Source organism: Ictalurus punctatus, chromosome 5, assembly GCF_001660625.3.
Source record: "Ictalurus punctatus breed USDA103 chromosome 5, Coco_2.0, whole genome shotgun sequence".
NCBI classification, from domain to species: domain Eukaryota; kingdom Metazoa; phylum Chordata; class Actinopteri; order Siluriformes; family Ictaluridae; genus Ictalurus; species Ictalurus punctatus.
This window is the reverse complement of record NC_030420.2, coordinates 6912288-6937831: the sequence shown is the minus strand read 5'-3', so window position 1 is coordinate 6937831 and position 25544 is coordinate 6912288. Positions and strand designations below refer to the sequence as shown.

The 25544-nt window shown below is 42.4% G+C and overlaps 1 protein-coding gene across 6 annotated transcripts in view; it reads right to left on the bottom strand.

Moving 5' to 3' along the window:
* prdm16 (PR domain containing 16) overlaps positions 1-25544 on the bottom strand; it is a 173936-nt gene that overhangs the window by 85489 nt on the left and 62903 nt on the right. For all 6 annotated transcript variants that reach the window (XM_017467078.3, XM_017467083.3, XM_017467079.3 and 3 more), the window contains exon 3: positions 2138-2188. In XM_017467078.3, the coding sequence (XP_017322567.1) occupies positions 2138-2188 (51 nt within the window). The remainder of the gene's footprint in view (positions 1-2137; positions 2189-25544) is intronic.

Below are 25544 nucleotides of genomic sequence, written 5' to 3'. Positions count from 1 at the left end.
GAGCGAGCTGCCCGCAGGTCAGAAAAGCGCTCCTCCTGACCTGTAATGCGTTTCTGGGGCATAATAAGCCCATCATAAATTTGACGGATCGTTTGAGATGGAATCTTTACAGGAGGGAAATTTTCCTGGCTTGATAAAGCAAACATTAAAAGGTCTATTTACCCCCCTGGTGACCCTCTCTGCTAATGCTGCTGACCCGAGTCCAGCCTGTCTGACCATTCCCCTTATCCTCTGCTCCTTTTTGTTTCTCATCAGATGGAAAAGAAAGTGTTAAAGCGATGACCTGACCCTGTACACACCAACTGAACAAAAGGAGGCTGCCGCAACATGAAAGGCAAGCTTCGGGACATGCTTTCGGTTCCAGGAATGTCAAAGATGCATATTTTTCAATACGATAGCTCTTTTTTTTTTTCTTTTTTTTTCTTTTTTTAGATAAGATATCAGTGGTCATTTTTCTAACCTAAAGTAAAAAAGACTCATGGCAGTAAGGGCCAGAAAGACATTAATGTGATCTCTGGGTGCTTGTCAAAAGAGTCATTAATCTCTTTCCCATTAAAGCATCACAGGCCTGCTTTAGGCCCTTTCGCATTTATAAAGCAGTCTAAATGGAGCGAATGTTTTAATTTCGAATCGGGCCAGACGCAGGACAATGCTGCAGGGGATCTGCCCAGGCTTCTCTTTGGATCAGTTCTGAATGCAATTACAAGCCATTGATTTTCTATAATGAATTTATGTCTCTCAGTGTTATCGCTGCGGATCACTGTGAGCTTACATGTTTGTAAGACATAGACACACACACACCCACAGATACAGATGCACTCACACATACACACACACACACACACACACTCTTTGGACAAAGTGTGAGCAGTCAGATTACATCTGGCGGCTTCGGGGAAAGCTGAAATATTAGTGTGTGAGAGTGGAAAGGGGGTTCGTGAATACCCAGGCGATCACGGGCAATAAGGCAGATCCTATCTCCCACCGCCGTCGATAGGCATCTCCTGCCGCGAGTCTAGAAACTGTTTGTGTTTGGAGAAGGAGGATAAATAAATGAAAGAAGAGCTGAGCCTCGATCCCCTCATCCTTCTCACCTTCCCTTTCTCCCTGTATCTATCCCATCCTGTGGGATTGAAGCTAAGAAGGCTTTTCAGCTCGGGGAAATAAAACCACCCTTTTTTTTGGCTTGTTGTCTTTAGAAGGGTCAGGAGGGTATTATTGAAAGAGAACAGCGAGATGATGATATTATAGATAATGTGGCATGGATGTTTTTATTGTAGGAGCTCGACAAACAAGCAGGAATACACATATCTATACATGAACCCAGTATTATTATTATTATTCCCTTTTAAAAGACACCGGTTATACTTCACCGTCTAAGTGGACATTTTTTAAAGCCCGTTAAGGAGTCGTAATTATTACTGTGAATAATTCCGGATGTTGGAAAAAGTCCTAAATATGCTAGGCGACACGTGCCACGAGACTAGAAGGTGAAGCAGGGCCCAAATTGACCATCGGGGATCATTAACGACGAAGTAATGACGATTTCTGATCGAATAAAAGCCTCAAAGCGAGAGACTTCTGAAAGGCCGAAGCCTGGTGAGAGCCAACGGGGTCATTAACTAAAGCCGCACACTTCAGCTGCCTCTCAGGCGGTCTTCACATGAGACTCGTGCTGATTCTCCGAGCAGGTGTCTTGCCATTGTTCTTTCATGCTCCATTGGTTTTACACTTGAACTCCTTTCTTACACACACCCCCCCCCCCCCCCACCCCCCCCCCCGCCACTCCCGGCCACCGCCTCGACCTTCTCACACGGGCCATAAAAGAAACGAAGCTTGCCACCCCTACAATCAATTTATCACCTCTTAAACCTAACCCTGTGCCTTTGGTGGAACTTGTCCTGGAATCAGTATATAAAGAGAGATTCTCTGTTATCTCCAAAGCAACATCCACATACTTTCTGACAGATGTTTAAACAGAAATTATGACTGTATTCACAGGATTTATTTATTTTATGCGTTTGACGCGTTTGGTAAATAAGACTCCCTTGCTTGTGAACCTTCTCCATCTACAGTTTGAGTGTGTGATGATCTGTTTCGGGGTTGTTGTTTTTTTCAGACACACATTCAGGCTTACCTTTTTGATGCAGCTATCCTGTGACGACACTTCGTGATCATTCAGCATTTGCTGTAGAGGAAAAGAAAAGAGCATTAAACCCCCAGCTCAGTTTAAAATCACATGTATAATACAAAACAAACAGAAGGACAGGACATGGGTATTAATATTAATATTAAGGACATCGATTCAAGTTGCTTTCTTTCAAGCTGTCTGTTCTAATAGCTGCGGCGTGGGGGCTGAAACCTGATGAGCAGAAAGCATAAAGCGGCCACTGAGTGATGAGACAGGAGTCCATCGTTTGACCCCTGCACCCCCACACCGACCGGCGCACGCAGACTGAAGCCCGCTCTTTGTGTGCTGAAATGAAAGGCTCATAGATTTGACATTAACTCACGGGAGCAGGAAATTTCGCTAGGCGCAGACAGTCGGAGGAGGAGACGTGGTGGTATTAGGGGCCTTCAGGAATATTTATCTAGAGAGGCGCGCGCCAGACTACAGCCGGTGTCTTTTAGAGCCGCGGCTCTGATGAGAGCCGAGTCTGTTCCAGGTTTCGGGAGATAATGGGAGCTCGTGTGAGTTCACCGCTCTCTGTGTGCCGTTCATTCATTCGTGGGCAGGGGAGGAGAGGAAGAGGGCTGCGCTCTGGGATTATTGGGCTGTGTTACAGGAGTATGCTGATCTCCACCATCCGAAAGCCGCCTCCTTTTCCTGTCTCATCTTCTGAATGGAAGGTGTGTGAGGGTGAGGAAGGGCTCCGTGACCCAACATGTGGTTCTGTATTGAACTTGACATGGGTGCATTTCATAGTGCTCTCTCTAACAGAATTACACAAAAGGCAATTCTGCTGTATCCAGGAACGAGAGATTTTTATCGTTCTGTTTTGAGAGTGCTGTATTTGAAGATGAATATAAGGAAAATGTTATTTTAAACGATTAGTTTTAAGTTACGCTCGAGGCACGCTCGCACAGAAGGCTTTTAATGGTGACGATGTTTCATCTAATGTCCGCTGTTTATAATTGATCATATATTTGTGTTTAATACTTTCCCGTCTTGGTAAATGGTAAATGGTCTGCACTTATATAGCGCTTTTTTAATCTTAGCGGTTCTACAAAGCCCTTTACACTGGTTCTCCTTCACCCATTCACACACACTCTCACACACCAATGAATGAATGAATGCCTTTTATTGTCACTATACATATGTACAATGAAATTAAGAGCCACTCCTTTTTGTTCCGTGCAAACATATACATTCAATACACAAGAAGAATAAACAGATAATACACAGATAAATAAATAAGATAAATAAACAAAATAAATAAACAAGATATACAATATATGCAAGATATATGCACGATAGATAGATATTTGGGTGGATGGCGGAGGTACTATGAATTGGTAGCAGAGCTGCCATGCAAGGCGTTAGCTTGCCTTCAGGAAGCTAACATTGGGGTTCAGTGTCTTGCCCAAGAACACTTCGGCATGCGGAGTCACGTGGGCCGGGGATCGAACCCTACGATTAATAATAATAATTCCTTAGATTTATAAAGCGCTTTTCTAGACACTCAAAGTGCTTTTACATTGTATGGGGAGGGGGAAATCTCCTCAAACCACCACCAGTGTGTAGCATCCATCTGGATGATGCGACGGCAGCCATATTGCACCAGAACTCCCACTACACACCAGCTATTGGAGAGGAGAGTGATGTAGCCAATTCAGATATGGAGATTATTAGGGGGCCATGATAGATAAGGTCCAACAGGGGAATTTCGCCAGGACACTGGAGTTATATGCCTACTCTTTTATGAGAAGTGTCCTGGGATTTTTAATGACCACAGAGAGTCAGGACCTCAGTTTAACGTCTCATCTGAAAGACAGTGCTGTTTAGGTTTACAGTATAGGTGTTCCCCGTCACTATACTGGGGCATTAGGACCCACACAGACCACAGGGTGAGCGCCCCTGGCTTCACTAATACCACTTCCAGCAGCAACCTTAGTTCTCCCCAAGAGGTCTCCCATCCAGGTACTGGCCAGGCTGAACCCTTCTTAGCATCAATGAGAAACCAGGTGAGAACTGCAGGGTAGACAACCCGCTCTACCACCTGTGCCACAGCCGTCCATTTAATCTCAATAGGTACTTCCATGACAGTGTGTCTGGAATGATTTTTGTGCCATCATTTAGTAACTGTTGATCAGCAAGGTCTACAGTGTGAATATGTATATGATTATACAATAGCTACCTTTGAGTTAGGCAGCTGAATTTTTCATAATTGACAGCTGTATCACGTGATTGGCTGTTGGTGAGTGTGCGTGTGTGTGTGTGTGTGTGTGTGTGTGTACGTACGGGAGCTAACCACTATTCAAACTCTTTTCTTTATTCTGTCTTACACACAAACAATACGTTGCGTTTTAAAAGACATGACTGTCGAGCTGCTTCACCCACAAGTCAGCACAACTCTTCGGTTCTCTCAATTCATACGAACGCATTCTGGCAGCGTGCTGAAATGCAATTCAAACTGGAAAGGAGGCCCTAAAAGTGAGCGTGCAATCCATTCGGGTTATAAAAACGTGCAAAAGGATGTGGGGCTGAAAAGAGAGTATTTAAAACCCGTGAAAAACGAAGGAAAGTAAACAACAACAACAAAACAAAACAAAAACAAAAACGCAATACGCTCCCAGCACCCCTTTATCAGCGTTTGATTGGCAGCGCTGCACACTGCCCAAAAGCTGTGGTTCTCTAAATGAGCCTGTCACTGTATCCAAGCCAACCAAGTGGAAGCAATTACATCACAAATACTCAAACAAGTCTACTTAAACTACTTACATACATAATTCAATCCTGTAGCCATGTCAGAGCCACACCAGACCAGAACGGCGTTACGGTGCCGGTGCATTCGGATGACACGTTTTAAACAAGCATGGTGTAGAATCCAAAGCGAGTAACTGCAGCCACTTTTTTTTTTTTAAGTCTACTCTTTGCTTCACTGCTACACCACAGCACATGTGCAAGCGATTCTCGCGGCGCACACTCACAAACCCACACACTAGAACACACACTTAGTCACGCAGATACACAAAGACACATGCTTACTGCATGTTTATAAATGTGTGTAGTGTGATTGCACTGCAGTCTGAGGCAGAGAGAGAGAGAGAGAGAGAGAAAGAGAGAGAGAGAGAGAAAGTAAGTATGTGTATTTGTATGTGTTTACCCTGGGCAAGTAATCACTATTATTAATATTAATTATATTATAACAAATATATATCAGGTGCATATGACACCACAAAATGCTTTATTGATGTCTTTCAGATTGAAATCATTTCCACTTTCGGAATTTGACACCGTTCATTGTTATTAGGATAGACAATATTTATATATGCATTAAATTATTGTGCCCAATGACATGAAACTTAAAATAACTGAAAATTAATAGATGAATTTTTTTTTGTAATTACATAAGTATTGATGTCGAGCCTATTTTGTAAAATACTACACAAGTAGTAGTAAGTAGGTACTATTTTCGTGAGCGAGAGAGAGAGAGAGAGAGAGAGAGAGAGAATGTGTGTGCATACTTGGCCAACACCCAGCTTGTTAAATGACTTACCATCAGAGAGCGATGGCCATATGTGTGGGTGCATGTCAAGTAAATAAATAGTGTATTAATTAGATGGTTGGAAAGTATGATTTGCCACAAGCGTTGGTATGATTTATGGCATGTCAGAATCATTTCAAAGTGACTCTTCTGACCCCCCCCCCCCCCCCCCCCCCCCCCCCGCCCCCCCTTACTTTTTGTGATGGGACAATTTGCGCCATTGATTCTCCGGTGGGAATTGCCGATGTTTTTTTCTAAACAGACATAACACGCACAATTGGACCTCTAAGAAGCGTCTCGCTATGTTTGCTTACACAAGCTTGTCAGGGCTTCTTATGTAAATGAAATCGCCGAGAAGTTCTGTGATTAGCATGTCAGGCTGACAGTGCTCAGGAGTATCCCAAAACAGAGGTGCTATGGTGGAGGACTTTGAAAATAAACACACCGTAAATGATTTCAGCCTACTTTCTAACCTGCTTAACACCGATGTATGTGTAAATAAGAAAAAGAGAGAGAGAGAGAGAGAGAGAGAGAGAGAGAGAGAAAGTAAATGTGTATGTGTTCACCCTTGGGGAAAAAAAAACCTGTTATTAACATTATTAACACACCTTTATGAGCACACCTTCATTTCCTTCAACTCTATTCATAATGACACACAGTGAAGACCGACAGACAAAAGAAAACAACCTCAACCCTCAAACACACAATGCACACACACACACACAAACCAGCAAAGCTTTTCCAACCCAGCCATCCAGCTGACTTAATAGACACACAACGGGCAAAGAAAACACCCCTTCATTTTACATAATAGGTTTTCTTCAACTTTTCCCTTTTTAGCCTAACACAAGTGACGGGCTGAGTGCTGAGGAAAAGACAGCCTCAATCAAGCCAATGACAACGCTGCCTTGTCACAGCTTTCGTTTTATTCTAATTGCAATTAGTGAAGAACTGTGAACGAGCCTGACACCAAGCTGTAAAAGCTGGACGTTGAAGCTGAAGAAGGAAAGCGAGCACATTTTAAGGGCTTTTTCAGTGGGGGGAAATTTCGGTGCACATTGCCAAAAACAATTCTCCTCAAGTCTGGATAATATGAGGCAATACAGCGGCGCGGCCAATAGATGGTTATGGATGTCAAAAGCCACAAGTTTCCAAAAAGAAACACCAGAAAACAAACCTCAGTGCCTTTTGAACTTGCTGAGTGGCATCTCTTTGGCTCAAACAACCACACGAAGAAAGCCACTAATTGAAAGTTTTGCTTCGCAGTTATTGAGAATATTCTCTTGTTTTGGCGAAGCGCACGGCTTTTTAGATATGTGGACCAAGGCGCATTATTGATCTCCTGACATATAGATTAGTGAGTCGCCCAGTCCGAGGTGGACAAAAATAAACATAGAGAGAGAGAGCCAGAGAGAGAGAGAGAGAGAGAGAGGAATGTGAAGTGTGTCCAGAAACCAGTGTCCGCTCATCATGCTCCTCATGGTTCCATGTAAACCACGTTTCTCACGGTTATAAATATATAAATATCAAAACACATTAAGAACAGCGTACACACGTGGCTCATTCATACTCTATATACGTTACTCCTCCTCTATACCGTTATTGACGTGCGTATAGCCGTGCTTGGATTACGTTTGTATAGAGCACGATGTGAGATTGTATCACAGCGGGACTTTTACATCTAAAGTCATTTGTCTTCAAAATCAGGCGAGCAAAAATAAATAAATAAATAAATAAGTAAATAAACAGTCTCAGAACTGTTCTCACTGCTTAACAAACATTTCAACAAAGAGCCTACACATTAAAAACTCTGAGCGAGAGCAGAAAAGAGTTCAGCGGTAAATACCAGGAAACTAGCGACAATCTGATATATTCGTGATGACTTTAATAAGTCGAGGGCTTGCAGCTTTTTAGGGCCAAGGCAAACATCAAGGGAGTACTGATAGTGAACACTCCACCGTGGGCAATTAAATATAATCGCTCCCAGCTTAGCATTGTTTGATTCTCTATTATATTCTTATCAACATCTCCTGTCCTGTCAGGGAGTGTGAGAAAGACGTGGCGGGCAGCGAAACGGATGGCTAAAGGAATGCTGAATTCCTATTGTGCGAACACAAAGGAGAGAGGAGCGACGGTTACGGCAGGCAAGTTTGTTTAATACTTATCACCACGAGTAAAGCTAACAGTGGCCCTCGCTTTCAGTCAGGACGAGGTGGGTGTGTGGGAGAGCAAAAAACCCCACAGATTTGATCGACAAAAACACCTCAGGTATTACTTCAAGGTCGAGGCAGGTTTCTACAAATTGTGCACGGTTCACAGTATAAAATACTTACGGTGGTTTCTGTACGATTTCTATAACCACAACACAACCATAACCTCGCAAAAATGTCATTCAGGCGTTTCTTTTCCGCGAACAAATTGATATCGAAATGTTCCAAACGAACAAATCTCATTAGTTGAAAGCGCTGAAAAACACACGTCGTGCCTGTAAACCGTAAGCTAACTCAGCAGCTACACCTACGCAGCAGGACTTCGCTTTACGAACCGCCGTCTAAAAGAAATCGACATCGCTGTTTATAATAACGAGCTGCCTCAAATTTATTAAGAGCCATATCCTTACTCATGGTGTGATCATCCATCATCTTTAGGTCGCTGTGGCCTTTTAGGACTCTAGACTTCATATTGGCAGAGCAATACAGATAAATCAAGGTGCGGAGTGTGTTTATTGATAAACCATTTAAGAGCATGATCTGTAATAATCATACAGGAGGGCCAGACAATATAGTGCATACAGGCGGTGCTGACTCTGACAGCTGGCTTTAATATAAAGTCAAATAATTGCTGTTTAAAGTGCCATAATGCAATTACTAAAAAGAATATATTTCATTTACAACCAGTTTACATACTAAGGAGGCAAACAGCATTTTTGGAAGGAGTCTCCAGTGTCGGCGGTAAAGCTGTACGTTTTCGCAGCTGTTCCACAATATTAACCATAACTATAACCAGATCAAACGTACATGTCATCCTTTAATAAATATGTATATGTAAGTGTAGGCAGACTGCGGTGGTATAAGAGAAATAAAACACTTTTGGATTGTACCATTAACTGCATATTTTATTCCTTAATAATAAACATTTATAGGATCCTGAAACTGTCAGATTTACTCTAGAGAATCGGCAGAAAGCACACCCGAGACCATTTATCTTATGTAGCCTGGGACTTTCATTATCTGAATACTTTTATTAATACACTCTCCTGCACTATGATTGACTGTTTTGAAACCCAATACTGCTTTATCAATATCTGCTTTTCGCGGCACGTTCGCCGTGAGCCCGGCAATGTTTCAACCTGAGGATGAAAGTGCTTCTGATGTCTACAGAAGATCAATAGAAGCTTTTAATTCAGGCCAGGATCTCCCTTTTATGCAAATGCAAAAAGAAGCGTATTTGTGAGATGAGATTCTTTGACATTTGTGAGAGTGCAAGCTGAAGGGGAGAAAAAGAAAGAAAAAAAAAGGCACGGTGAAAGCAAATGCTGAAATATTATAATATTGCAAGATATACAGTATAATAATTGCTATTTATGCTCATATTAAGGTTCACTGAATCTGTTTTTATTTACGGTTTAAATTTATTCCCAATCATGGGCAGTTCTATTAATCGGTTTGTTTACCCAGAAAGTTTAACCACCTGTTATGTGGAGGCACGCTTCATGGCATTTTGGGCAGACTTCAGTCTCATCACTCGAGAAAGTCTTGACATATTAAAGGAACATCGGGAGGGAGGAAATGGTTAGGAGGAGTTACTCTGGCATTCGGACTGCGGCTTTGCAAATATCAATGCTGAGGCCAGACTGAGACCAGCCAACATTAATGTCGTGTAAAGTCTCCTCTGAGGTGCTATAAGTGTATATTATATATATATATATATATATATATATATATATATATATATATATATACTTCCATAGCTCTCTCTCACTCTCATATATGTGCATACATACATACATACATACATACATACATACATATATATATATATATATATATATATATATATATATATATATATATATATGTATATATATATATATATATATATATGAGGTTGCGGCATGAATACTGATTTCTTTGATTATAGTGTATAATCAAAGAATCAATTTATATTTTTTTATATTATTTTTGATTATAGTGTATAATCAAAAATCAAATTATAGTGTATATATATACACTTCCATAGCTCTCTCGCTCTCTCTCTCTCTCACATATGTACATACATATATATATATATATATATATATATATATATATATATATATATATATATATATATATATATGAGGTTGCGGCATAAATACTGATTTCTTTGATTGGGTTGAGGCAGAGGTCAATCCCTGACGAGATTACCCCCCCCCCCCCCCCCCCCCCAAATAAAATTAATAAATTAATACGTCATCTGATGGTGAGAGAACCTTTTTATTTTTTTGTACGCATGACTCAAACAAATCCAGCTGCATGGTAGAAGGTCTGTCAATTGTAAACGTAAGGTTCGGTTTTATTTGGGGTGATTGTATAATGGCGAAAAAATTTGGGCAAGACAAATGTGTTTGTCGCCAAGGCAGACTCCATATAAGAAAGCAAATGAGGGTGCAGGGGGATCTTTAAATCTGTCTCATTGGATGGAAAAGAATAATCGCAGCAATTATTCCGCCAAGCATAACACAGAGTTCACCGAGCTCACGAGCCAGCCTTTTGTATCCGAACACACGCACATTTCTCTTCAGCACTCTTCAGGACTCTCCTTCATTAAACCCACGCATGTGGCGCTTTAATTCATTGCAACTGTCGTGTACTACAAAATTCCAACGCGAGCCAACTTTCTCCAAAGACACAGTTAATCTTTTTACAACTATTTAAGGACATCTGACATAAATATTGCAATAACATCGTCCATGGGCCAAACCTCATGATGGAAATGATCATGGCAGATATTATGCTCTAAAAAAGGTCAGACGTATCCGAGCTGCAGTTTGGCATACCTATAACGTAACATAACGTATACGAGCATAACACGATAAGGCGTTTCACTGACTGTACGTTTTTACAGCATTTACAGCAATTAGTAAATAGAGGCTTCTCAGCATAATTACATTAACCATTCTTTTGCTGAAGATTTCTTGGCACGAGTTTAAGCACGTGCTTAAAAGTTGAGCCTGGATTTTCAAAGCTTTCTATTTCTAGTGATTTACACGGCACAGAAATTCTTGCGAAGGGGTACGTGGTTTCTTCTGCTGAATGAAATAATGGCAAAGATGTGATGAGGAAGGATTTACTGCTTTCTTCATTTGCCTCGGAACAGTGTGTGCGTGTGTGTGCTCATCTGTGAGGGTGGGGGGTTTCTACGAGGCGGTAGCTGTCTGAGAACGTGAGTGTTTTCATGTGTTTCACTGACAGCGGGGTGGTGTTTTATCCTATCATTTACACTCTCATCTCCAGCATGATGACAGTGAAGCTCCACACTTGTTACCCTGCTGACAGAAGGAGTACAATGGCCTTGTTAGAGACACACACACACACACACACACACGAACCTCATCAATGAGTGAGTTATGTCAGATGGACTTTTCAACTTTTGGCGCAACCCCCCCCCCCAAAAAAAGCAGCATTTTGCCTATGAAAATCTCCACAAAATCTCTACAATCCCAGATTTGAAACTGTTCATGCGCCCATCAGTTTAAGCGCAATGGAAAACAATCACGCCTGACGATAACTGGAACAGGGCTTCGTTGAGAAAACCCACCAACAATAACATCTGTAATGGTTCTAATGGCGGGATAAGAATTCGTGTCGTTTTAGCGCTGCGGTCGTGCAGACAACAGAAAACACACTTGTGTGCGTGAAATGAACTGTAGCTAGAAAAGCGTTTACCCTCCTGGCTTGAGACGTGTCCAGATCAGATTAGTTCCCACGTTGACCACTAAAAAATTCAAAGAGTGAAATTGAAAGCTGTAGCCAAGAGATACCGCCGGGTGATACAAAGTACGGATCACAAACAGGATATTTCCTCCACTTGTAAGGCTGACGAGGGCCAAAGTGCACAGCGTTTTATGTTTTATTTATCCGCTGCCAGTGATTTTTAGCGGCGGGAAATGTTTCTGTTATTAATGATTGAAGAGATGACGCTAAATGGTATATTTTCACAATTGTACCATGTTCGAAGATGGCCAAAAACATTAGTTTAGCTGTCCGATTAGTTTAGTTACCCTCTAGACTCTTTCAACAATCCATTCCTTCACTTAGAAGCCTGTTAACTACTGCTGGGTTCAATGCAAAAATAAACATTTCTGGCAACTCGTGAGCTTTTGAGGACAGACGAGATTTAAAAAAAAAAAAAAAAAAATTTCTTTCCATGCAAACACAGATGCTCCTGTATGAAGTAAAATGATGGATGGTCGTGTTCGGAATACTGTAGAAAAACACAGTACTGAATTTCTGCCTTTAAAAAGTTTTACAGAGGACACAAGGGAAAATATATCTCTGTTAATCTACAGTTGCAGACTTCCATGGCATGGGAGTATTTGTTTCAGGGAGGAAAAAAAAAAAGAAGAAATCTGGATATTTTCCTAGTAAAATGTTGTAATGTACTCCTAAGAGTTTGACCAGAGATCCACGGAGATTGGGCTTGACTCTGCTTCGGCCCGATCGTCGTAACGTGAGAGGACGAGGTCTTCTTGCCACACTACTGCAGGGAACACAATTCACATGGCCGTGAAAGCCTTGATTTACTGTCATCGAAATGATCACCATGAAACAGCATGTCGGTGAACTCCCCAATGAAGTGGCACTCGATTCATTATCCCAGACATCTCTGCGCATTGATTTTTCTCTAGACGACTGCGTGGAAATGTAGTGTAGCTACGAAGGGATTGATCTATTCGCTCGGACCTTTTTTCCCCTCCTCGACGCGCCGTCTATTCCGCCCGACTCTCCCGCAGAATACAAGAGGCCTCTATTTATTTCTTCTCTCTGGAGATAGCAGCATTTATCACCGAAGCCGCCTGTCCCCAAGTCCACAAGATCAACCCATCACTACCACAATAAACGTCAGCTGGCGATGATTGATGCAGCTAATGAAATTGATTAGCCTGTCCTAGCACATTGCACTCCCATGATTCACAGCACTCTGTTTACTCTAACTGCAAAGATTAGGTGAAAGATGAGCTGTTCAAGGCCTAGCATGCACTCAGGGGAACATCTCCGGACACTGTTTATGGCTGAACTTTATTATAATTTTATTTACACTGATGACTCCGAGCAAGGGTATCGTTCCAGGTTGTTCCAACATTCTTCCATATGCCTTTACATAAATAGTACTAGCGTGAAGACTTGTGTATATTTAAAAACACTTTCTAGTGCACCTATCGCAATCTTTCTCTATAGCCCAGGTATTTCAGCATGTCTCTGATGTCATGCAAAGTACACATGTGGCCCGACACATCTGGAGCATAAACCTCAAATCACAGCAATTCGAGCCAGACAGAAGGGAGTCAGTCATATCAGAATGGACTTTGTAGGTGGGCTTCTGTAAGACGGCGGTGAGGGAACGTGTACGGATAGGGAGAAAGTCTAAGCCGCTGGCTTTATGTTTGGTATCTCAGAGGTCGACGTTGACTTTGGATCGACTTCGATGTTGACTTTTGATCGACGAGACGTTAGAGCAGATCAGCAAATCTGCTCTAAATGACTTTATAAATAATTCCTGAATGACAGGTGCTGTCTGCAAACGTCCCTGCAGATGAACTTCGGCTCATCACAAATGACTTTATTAGTCAGCAGATAACACTTTACAGCAGTGTCAACTGCCAGGGCCCCAAAAGCACCAGGCGGGATGTTTGAAGTGGTACATTTTTATCCACTGCTATCATAAAGAACCATCAGACGAATACTAAGAAGACTCGCTGGCCATCTAGGTAAAGGTCATCATCACTGTCAAAGTTATTAGTATTACTGCTATGGTCTAGTCAGGTGAGTCAGCATGTTCCCACTGCTTGTTGTTGTTTTTTTTTCAGTCTACATAGCTGAGACCATCACGGCCTTACGAATCCGATGGGACCCTGGAGGCATCTCGTCATTGTTTCTTCTGATGGACGCAAAATGTCTTGACTCGAACGTTCCGTCAGCCGTGTAAACAGAGCGATCATCGGGAAAAATGTTTATAAAAGGAGCTCGAAAGGTATTTTTCCTTTTGCTGTTTTTACACTGACGCACGTCTGATCGTTGAAAAGAGTGAGAAGTGAAAACGAGCGAAATGAGGAGGAAAAAGCGAAAGTTTTGCATGGCTTTCGCATAGTGTTTCTTCAGTGCCGTGGTGGTTTAATGGATGTGGCCGGGTGCTGAGATGCAGAGCGCTAGTGGCGCTGAGTGAGAACTCATCCGTACCTCCGGTGAAAAAAACACAAAACTGGCTTTATCCACCCTGCAGCTGTAAGTTAAGCAATGATGACGTGCTCCTCTGGCCAACATTAATCTTTAGAACATGAGTTTTAAACTAACAAGAGGCTTTCCCCCAAGGCAGCGAAAGAGGAAGAAAATGTTCAGGCCCTTGATAAATCTTTTTTCTTGGTAAGACTAGACACAGGATAACCATATTCTAGTGCAAAAGAGAAGATGGAGCATGAAGCAGAGAGTGTGTCGAGGCAGCGGCTGTTGAGGACGGGGCTGTTTTTTAACCCCTCTGACTTGTCATGATGGCAGTTGTGTGCCCCAGCCACACATTATTGTTGTTAACAGTGTTATCATTACGCTCTGGCTGGAGATAAGTGGCGCGGTGCTGAAGGGAGAGACCATCCAGTCCTGCCAAAGTCGGACAGAGGAATCTGCCTCTGCTTTATGCCAGTGGGCAGAGGAGTGCAGCAGAATAGGGGGGTTTGAGCTAACAGTGTTGCTGTTAATGTTGTTTGGGTTTGAGTCCAGACAGGAATTCTGCTTTATCAGGGCCTGGGGACCTATCAGAGCAGTCCATCCCCTCTAAAGTGTCCATTACAGGGCCGATAGGGCATGAGCTCAGTGTTTCCCATGGAAGTGGCCTCTCAATGATGAGTGACACTTGGTCTCTCTCTCTCTCTCTCTCTCTCTCTCTCTCTCTGTCTCTCTCTGACTCGCCTTTTCTCCCTATCTCTCAGCCGGGATCTGCTCAAAGCCAACAAAAATCATATGCGTTTTAAGAAGTGTACTCTGGGTTGATTATCTTTTCTCTGCAACACGTACCTCTAAAATGATGCATTCAGTTATCAGAGTCATCCATGTCACACACTCAAGTACTGTTGACAAGAAAAACAAAACCATTAAAATAGCAGGTCAAATCATGCATGCTATGTCTGGCAAAAGCGGCGTTACATTTTTTTTTTTTTTTTTACTCATCGTCGTATCCAAGTTCTACGCACTGTCCATACCAGCCAAGGCCAACAAGTAATAGTAATCTGTTCTTCTCACCAGCCCCCACTCTGAAGCTCTGTGGCAGGTCTGGATAGACAATGCATGCGTTGTTGCTATCTGCCGCTTTCATGCAGTACAGACAGTTGGGACTGGTGTTGGGATCACTGCCCTAAACCTCTTCAGAGCTATGTGGCTTTTTGCTGGGCTCTGCTAGACACTGGGAAACGCTGTCAAATGCCTCTTTTCATGGCGCTGATGTGCTGCAGATTGAGACATCAAGATCCGCCTGCCAGCAGAAAATGTGTGCTTCTTCTCCGGGTTAATTGCCAATCAAAACGTTTTTTTGTTTGGTTCTGTTTTGTTGGAAGGGGGGGAGTTAAGCGTGGAGATGAACACACGTGTCTGTGAACAGAAACACCACCTGATATGGCCAAATGGCATAAAAGAAAAACAAAAAAAAAGGCATGAGCCTTTGATCTGCCAACAGCCCAGGTCATCACAGTATGAGTCATCAGGTCATGACTCATAACCAGTGGCCCATATATGATCTCTCAAAGAGTCCTGGTAGTAGTCTTGGTCAGTATCACCAGCGATTGCATGTTTACCTGTGAATGAAAGACCAGGATGAAGTTGGAATTGGGATAGGAACTGATTCAGCTGTCCATGTGGGGACGGGCCCAAACACCTTCCAGAATCTCTTTACTTTCAGTCAGTGCCCAGTAAGTACACACAGCATTACACTCACCAACGCACACACAAGTGCACCATGCTGTCTTCTACACAATGCAGGAAAACCCCATGAATAGCTTAGTTTGAATCCGAACTATACATCTAAATGCTCAGAATTGATTTTTCCCCTCTTTCTATGTAATTGGCAGTTGGAAGCGTTTTTTTTTTTTTCATCCACCCTTTTCTATCCACTTTTTAAATGAATAACACAACAAGCTCCTGATCCGAGCTTTCAGTCGTGCTGTTTATTTATCTATTTCTTTCTTTCCCCTTCTTTTTCTCTATTACACTTTAGATGAAAAGTGGCCAAAGAATGGCTGTGACAGCCATGCCTAATATCTCTTTCTGGCAATTTTGGCTTTTCCCCCCACCTCCTCCGCACTTGATGTCTTTATATTCTCCTGAGAGTGCGGTGGGAATGAAAGGAGCCAGGCCTGGCGAGTGACCTCTACGGGAGGAGAGTATTAAAAGATGGGCGAGAGAGGGTAGAGGATGGAGAGAAAGAGATGGCAAGCGAGGGAGAGTGGCTTCCCTGCCGAGAGCAGGCCATCTCTGCTGGCAGACTAAAGCTGGCCTTCAGACGCCTTTTGTCAAAAAGAGTGGAAGAGAAGAGAGACTCCTCTTCACTGGAGCTGAGACAATAGCGGGTTTTGTCGTCCCTGAGGGCTCTCCCGGTGTGAGAGAGAAGGGCCCATCTTAGTGAAGGGTAGCGCTTTTGGGCCTTGCAGATGTTGAAATAGGGATGATTTATTAGACAGGGTGTCCTCGGTGGCACTTGGCCATCGTCCCAGACACAAGAGAGAGAGAGCGAGAGAGAGACAAGGAGGGAGAGCAGTGGGCCAATGCAGATCAGAAACATCTTAATACCGTGTATGGGCATAGAGAAATTTGCTCTGAGACCGTCATGGTATTTTTTGCCCTCTTTTGAGCTGAGAAAATAACCTTGGAGTCGGTCTGCATCATTGAGCTTAGGGCCTGCTGAGCTTTCAGTTGTGCCCTCTGTCACTTGCTATTGTTCACTACATTCATCCATTCTTTCACCTCTTAGGAACTAAGTGCCAGGAATGGACTGTAATTGCAGTTTGATATTTCATATCGATTCAACATGGGATCACCATTTAGCAAAAAATAATTTTGCTTTAATGAATATCTTACATTAGTTTGAGGTGATTTACAGAGATAAGAAAGTCACATAACATTAACATAGCATTTCTCATAACAATGAATTAATCCACCCCAAGAAATATCTACTGCATATTTGAGCTACTAATGATACTCAAGTGGACCTGTAATAATGAATTCAAAGCATTTCCAACAGAATCTTGTGTTTATATGATTTCCACACTGTAACCTGGACTGATCACAACACGGACCATTGGATGTGGGTTCATACTGTATGAGAACGCCAATAGGGTTGTCAGAGTACAGTTAAGTCTTAGTTAGGAATGTATCAGTGTGAGCGTTGCTCAACGAACGCAATCATTTCATCAAATTTCAAACGAGCTTGAACATATGTGTATGTTCCATAGTTCATATTAACAATTGGATAATTAAGGCATGCAACATGGAGAGTTTGCTCAACTTCCACGAACAACATCAAAACAAAACGAAAGGTCAGTGCCCACATTGCTGTGTAATCTGTAAAGTCTCACACGCTTCAATTATCACAGACTGTAAAATGTCACCCAAAATGGACAATGTTGTCTGTCGAGGCATATGGCATATGGGGGGAAATCACATTAGATACCTTTCTTTTTTTCTGAACAGCTACATTTCCTAAAAAATATCATTGACACCACTGCTCCCACCCGCCCTCACTTTCCCAGCCTCGACCCCTCCTTAAACTCCAACGGGCAGAACCGAATGGCTTTTAATCTTCCCTATTGTTTGTCCACTTTATGTCCAGCATTCTTAATGGACCTCTGAGGGTTAGTTAAAGAGCGAAAGTTTAGACAGCCTTCATCAAGACAGGAGAGAAGATTGATTGGCAATGTAATTTCCCATCGCCCTTCTCCCTCTAGCCGGCCGCTGCCTGGAGGAACTGTATGAGGGTGTGTGAAAGCAAGAGCTCACAGATGAAAAGACTGATTGCCTCTCTGTGCTGAAGACAGAGGTCTATTGGCAAACAGCGCTACACAATGTGGCATGTGACTAGGCTAGGCAAGAGGGCTGACGTGAACAGGAGAAGGGGTCATCAGTCATCCAGGCGAGGGTCATTCTGTGCCATATCTCTCTCTCTCTCTCTCTCTCTCTCTCTCTCTCTCTCTCTATCATCTTGAAGTTTTAACATTTTGACAAGGAAAAAAATTCTAATACAAAATCACATCTGTTCAAGCACCTGTAAACAAAACGCAGCAATAATGCCTTAAAAAAGCCATTTAAAAAAATAAAAGCAGGATGGAAGGAATAAAACATTAGATTATATGATTAGAAACATTAGGTCACTGATGACAGTAAGCAACCGCCACATGCAAGGTGTGTGTGAGAGAGATGGGGGGGGGGGGGGGGGGGGGGGACATACTGCCAGTCCTTCTATAGCCTGAAATGATTTTCCATTCCGCTTATGCAAACCAGCAACACTGTCAGCTTGGCTCTGTTTAAATGACTGAAATCTTTGCTCTTTGTTGTCTGTCAAAATATTCAGCATCAGCATAAACCCTTTGAAAATATTTGAGTTTTCTCTCCCCAGACATGAATAAATGCTTTTTTTTTTTCCTTGGGCGGAAAAAAAAAGTGCTGTCTTTGTACAAAAAAAAGAGAAAAAAGTGGCAGCTCCATCCGGGAGTTACAGCAAAGGTTAATGACAAACAAGGGACAAAGAGTGGCATACACATCGCCCTCTCTCTCTCTCTCTCTCTCTCTCTCTCCCTCTTTCAGTTTCCTTTTCTCTCACTCACTATCTCAATGCCTGTCTTTAAAAAAAAAAAATTCTACAGATGAATTATTCCCGAGTGATCATGTCTGCGATGCTACTTTTTGTCCCAAATGAAAAGAGCGACAGATAGAGAGAGCACTGCGGGGAGGAGGAGGAGGCGAGGCGAAAAGAAAGAGATGCCACGTCTTTGCTCGTTTTTCGGTCTCATCCCTTTCATGTCGGGCTCTTGGCCCTTTTCTCTTGCCCATGTGAATCGGTGGAGGAACAATGAGATGCATGAGCGTTTGAGGGGGCCAGAGCGGAGAATACTGGCCTTGTTGTTGCGCTCGGGGCCTGAGCCTGACGTTGATTAATGAGAGTGCGGACACAGGCAGAATGTTGAGGAAGGCTCCGGAAGACCTCAGGGGTGGAGAGGGAGGAAGAGGGTGCACGAACTGACGAGAAACATGGACCCAGTGCCTCAGGAGAGGAGAGGAGAGGAGAGGTGAGGGCTGGCAGCCAGAGCACCAATCACTGCTGACCAGCACACTTCCCGGCTACCATTAGTGTGTGCCATATTGACGCACAGATACACACACACACAATATTTGAAAGGAAGTTAGGACTGTGGAAGTACATTAATATTCATTAAAGTGGTAAATATTCATCCATTTAAAGTTTGTGCCCTGTCTCCCCCACAATCTCACACTGAGTCAGTAGATGGTGCTCTGCCATCTGAAGGTTAGTTTATTTACTTTGACCAGAAGAAGAAGAAAAAAATAAATCACAGACCAACTTAAAATAAAGATCTCCAATCAAAAATGTTTTAAAAAGTTGATATTTATAACAGCACTGCCGAAAAATGTGGTCTTTTCATCGATGACCTTCTCTGCAACAGATCTGAGGCCAACTTCACAGGCATACAGTGAAGAAGAAAAATAAAAGCACTGATAGAAAAAGAGCTTTACATCCAATTTATTTCCTGAGGTGTAGCGATGGCCTTCACAGCATCTTGCTCATGAAGAAAGTCTGTTGGTATAGTAATGAGTCCTCGGCTTGGACCTAGAGTTCAAATTAGTTTGGTGTCGGTGTGAGTCCAAACAGTTCAGCAAAACAAACAACAATCAAGCACACAACGGTGCTGGAATGAGAAATTCATGGAGTTTAGGTAACACTTCAGGCAGAGCAGCTGCTCCAAAATTTAGCGTCCAAAAATGTCTAAAAAAAAACTTTATGTATTAATTACTGACCTTTTCACCCTCTTAGCTCGTATCCTTAATCATACAGAAGACCAACCCTAACCCTAGCATCAGTACATATCACTTTTTTTTTTATTTGTATTACTATTTTTTTCCATTTAAAGACAATCATTTTCACCCACCTCTAAGTGACTTGACAGTTTTGACGGTCACCATGCACATGGGGTCGGGTATATATTTCGCCAAGCCCCCTCAGCTAAATTTGAGTGAAACTCCAGTTTCATTATGAATTCTGTTTCATATTGTCATATTGAAATGTGAACAAAATGATCTTTAAATCGTCCGACGTTGCAGAAGTGCTCTCGGGTTTTAGTTATCTGAATTCGAAAAACATTTCAGAACACGTCAACGCTGCGCCTCCGACCGAGTTATGGTGATTTCGGGATCTTTGTTTCATCTAACACCGGTAGCTAACTGACAGCATGCACCATTTCAAAATACCCTTTTACTCAGGATTGCTCTCCAACAGTCCATCTGCCGATGCTGGCCATGCCGCCCCATTGTCTCAGCTTTCATCTGTAGGTAAGCACCCCACTAAACCCGTAGCCACTTCAAAACAAGTGACAATAGCCAGATTTCCTCCCAATTTGCTTGTGGAGCAAGAGCCCAGGAGCTTTTCAGGGGGTTCTGAATACTTTGGCTAATTCAGGCACAATCCAGGCCTGACCCCCCATTTCCCCTTTATGTCTCGGTCCCTATTTAGGCACCCCTGACTTTGCTTAATTCAGGAACAATCCCTGCTGGTTTTCATAAGTCTGGCACCCACTGCAAATATCTCTATGTATGAGTATGTGCATGTGTGTGTGTGTGTGTGTGTGTGTGAGAGAGAGAGAGATAAAGAGAGACCATTTTAGAAACAGACAAATAGGTGAAAATCCGTGTATATACTCGTGCTCACAAAATAGTCAGATTTGCTCAGTGTACTTGTTCCCAGATATTTACAGATCCTTTTATTTACTTATTTATTTATTTATTTATTTATTTCTGCGCTACCTTAATCAGCCTCCCCTGAAAAGCCAGCAGATTTCGCCCCTACGTGCATTAATATGCTCCACTTCCAAGGCCACTGTATTGCTATTAAAGCAATCAAAGCCTTTCCATGTTATGTCAAGTACTAAGCGGTCATAGGGAACGTGAGCTGGGGAAACGTGTGAGCAGTTGATTGCACAAGTAAAAGAGGATTCGGAAGCATTTAAAACAATAAAGAAGGGGGGGGACGACAAATACATATTTCTCTGACTAATTTTCATGCCTTGATTTTTTCTAGACAACCCTAAAGGCTTTAAACACTTTTATTCTGGTATAAAACATCATGCTGTTCCTTAAGAGCAGCACACATACAACGGGGAAAGAAAGAATATGTGAGAGGGAGAAACAGAGACAGGACTAAGAGGAAAGAGAGAGAGAGAGAGAGAGAGAGAGAGAGAGAGAGAGAGAGAGAGAGGTCAGATGAGGAAGCATGACAGAGAGTAAATGAGAGACCAGTTTAAGGTTAGTCAAAACCCTCAGTCTAAGGCCTAATGCTTAGTGAAGATCAACTTTCTGATGCCCATTCAGGAGCCGTGCATGGCCGCTCTGTATGGGATACAGTGACCGGACGTGAGAGTGAGGAGGGTTTATCTTGAAATGTGATGGCTGAGGAGGAGAAAACTATAAAAGGGGTGTTGAGATTGTCTGGTAAACACCGTAACTGGAGAGTCTTAGAAATTCTAGGGATTTGACTGGATTTTACCCTTCTGTAGCTGTAACCTCACCTCGAGACCTGAGCTAATCTAAGAAATCCCACAACGCTGAAGATTTCGTCTTCATGTCTTTTTCAAATGAACAAGTCAGTCGTGCAGAAAAATGGTCAATATGCTGAACATATTTCACTTACGTACATATCGTGCATTGTATTCAGACATACTGCATATTAGAATGTATTACATTTCCATATTAACACACACAAAAAAGAAAAAAATGTTTTCTAAGTACGTGTGAATTAACTCATTCACGCAGTTCATTCAACAGTTCAGCGCAACGAAATGTCCCCCGGTTCCTGTTTCAGTTCTGTGTGTGTTATGTACGGTGTAGAACAATGATAGCTTAAGTCTGTGGGTGAAGCAGTGAAAGGATATGCCCTACTAACTACATCCACCCTTCTGTCCTTAGTCTGGCTATGGGCCATTACAAGTGCATGTCCTTAAACAGATTCAATTTCCTGATTCACTGACAGTCATTGCAATCCCTCAAGATCTTTTTATCTTCTTTTTTTTTATTATTATTATTATTATTAGTTCACAAGAATATTCCAATAACCTGACACAATCAAGTCAAGCAGAATTTGTCTTTTAAAAGCTCTCACGTAGTATATACAGTATATACGCAATTCTACTCAAAAAGCATCGTTACTCGAAATACCTTTCTGTAAAGCACGATATTCGATTCCATTCACTCGCTTTATGAAATGGTTCATATTGTAGTTGAGCCCATTTCTGACTTCCCACATAACATGGATCTACTTCGCTGATAATCGGCTTCAGGAATCCGTCTCGACTGTCCAGGCATGAGGGATAAGGAAGGTGGAAGGAGACAGTTTGTTCATTCGATTCAAAAGTGGAAAGAAAAAAAAAGAAAAGAAAAGAAAAAAAAGCAAGCAAAAAAAAAAAAAAAAAAAGAAAAGAAAAAGAAAGAAAGAAAGAAAGAAAGAAAGAAAGAAAGAAAGAAAGAAAAAAAACCTCAGGGACACTCTATATCCAAAATCCTCTCTCAGGGCCATCATGTGAAGAATTCCCTCTCTCCTCCCTCCCCTCTTCTTCTTCTCTCTGTTTTTTAATAAAGCTGTTTGGTTGTCAGGTCTTTTCAGGCGCGGACCCCCAGCCATGTGAAAAGTTAATCCTTGTGTGTGTGTGTGTGTGTGTGTGTGTGTGTGAGTGTGAGTGCGTGCGCGAGGGCTCGCATCGCCCTGGGAACTAAAGACGAGCATCCCGAACCTTGCTGGCTACTTGAGCTGGGGCTCTAACTGAAGCACTTGTGCGTCGCGTCTGTCTCTTTTCAGGGTGCTTTTGATGGGCACAGCCTGACGGACAGTGGGATTTTGGATTTACATCTTCGAGTGCTCGTCAAGCTGAAGGATGACAGAGAGGGGGAAAAATGGAGCGTTTAGTTACGAATCCGTTTGCTTCGTCCCCCCGTCCCCACAGTCTCCCCCTCCGTCCAAGCTTCCACTCTGTACTCAGCTTCCTCCGCTTGTTTGTCACATAATGCAAGGAAGTTATGTAGAGCTGACAGAGCTGATGATAACAGACGCCGATAAATTATAATAGTTCAAATGTGAAAACAAGCACAGGCATTTCACACACATGTTCACACTCCACTCGGTGGCTTTGCTAATATGTTTAGCATGTATAATGTTTTATGCCTATAAATCAAATATATGTATGTGTGTGTATATATATATATATATATATATATATATATATATATTAGAAATATTCTAAATAGTCATAAAGCACTGATAATTCTGAGCTTGAGAGTTGAAAGAAAATCTTCAGCGTTTAGTTTTGTGCCTTTTTCAGAAATGTTCAGAGGTCCGAGCTCCAAGTGGCACTGCACACTGAGCCAAGGGTGGCCAGACATCTAAATCCTCTCTCCTCTCTCCTGTCTTTACCCTGCTCACTCGTCCGGTCTGTAATGCCCTCCCAGGGTCAAAAGCCGTAGAAATTAGTTTTGGGGGAAACAAGTGCGATTGGGTCTGTAAAGGTCAGGGTGGACTTTGTTCCGTCTGAGGGTTTATCTAAACTACAGCTGCGTGGGACAATGAGACGGCGGCGGCTGACAGAAACCCAAGCTGTGCTGACTAAATTACCGCACTGATAAGGCCGAATTAGAAGGACTGAGGCCCGAGAGCTCAACAGGAGAGGAGTGCAAGAGGAGAGGAAGAGGAGGATTAGATGTTCACAGATGACAAGGACGACGAGACGATGAATGAGGAAGAGAAGTGGATTTCCTTATGGCTTTGCTTATTTTCATGTTCCAAAATCACTATATGTTGTACAACGCTTAACACTGCAACATATAGAGAACCCCGACAGACTGAATGAAAAACATGTTCCATAACTTTCCATAAACTACTAATGATATAGAGTTTATATTCACCTCGATGTATGTATAATTTCCTGTTTTATTTCATAGCATTTTTTTTTTTTTTGCTGTTCTATCTATCACTCACGGTTGGTCAAATCACCGATTAACATTGGTTTGCATTGCTTTAAGGACTAACACCAAAATATTCCATGCCTGCAGCAGAGTTGCAGCATGCAGAATGACTTATACTTATGCTCAGTATTAATGTTATGTAGGAAAATATTTCACGAGTTAAGCACGATCTCGGAAATGCTGTGTAATATGCGTAGTAAATCTGCTGTGTGCATGGAGGTGTGTAAATATGCCACTAATATCAGTGATTCCCATATCGACGTGCCTCTTATCCATCGCTATCCACTGAAGGGTACTACACCACAAGATCACCGTGAACTTCCTTTCATACGAGTAGATTTCAGAACATATTATCATTCCTTTGTGCTCGGTCGGAGTCATATCTCGGCGCGAAACGAGAGCTTATCAAGGACGAGGTGTCATTGGCTTATCGAGTCCCATGACGCATTGTGTATTTAAAGTCTGTGGATCGGACTGAAGTTGTCCACCTGGTTTGAAGAAAATGGAACGGGGCTGATAACAGATATCTGCTGAATCTCCGTATCAACATGTTGGTCACTTCAGGTACTGACTGGCACGAGGAACTGGTTCCTGTTCCAGAGATGGCTGTGTCATAGCACTTCATAATAGAGGGTGAGAAAGCACTTGAGCATTAGACAACATGCCAAGCCCGAATGATTGAGGGCTTGAGCATTGCCGCAGAGACAAAGAGGCGACGCACAAGGAACTGAAACAGGTCTCAAACCTCATCCTTTCTCATACACACTCTTAGCACCCTTACATCCTGTCTCTCCTGATAACACACGGGTGTGGGGAAGAAACGGAGAGAAAGAGAGCGAGCGAAAGAGAGCGAGAGATTGGATCCTATCTTGTGATCCTATTAGCAAACACAAGATTGCTAAGTATGCGGTACCACCAAGCACTTGTTCGCTCTTACTCAAAGAACAATTTTAATGCCTTGAACTCTAGCACATTTGCACACCTGATGCGAAAAAACCTGGTATTATTCCTCCAAAGCAAGAGCACGTAATCGCAAAAGATGGAAACAAGACGGACACATATTCTGAAAAATATCAAATAAATAAATGAAAGAAAGAAAAGAAAAGAAAAACGTGACTAATAATATCTCCCTCCGGTTCGCTATTTATGTCAGCGTGTCATATCATAACACATGCGCATGATATCACCCCAGTTGGAGACAAATTTGTGGTCCATCTTTAAATAGTATCTTTAAATTTGCGATCATGGACGGAAACCTGTGTGAAAAACGTGCTCCGTGGAGAAGGACGACAGATTTACGGAGATGAGTTAAGCTGGAGAGACAAAACAAAAGCAGACATGACTCAGAAATACAACTCCTTTC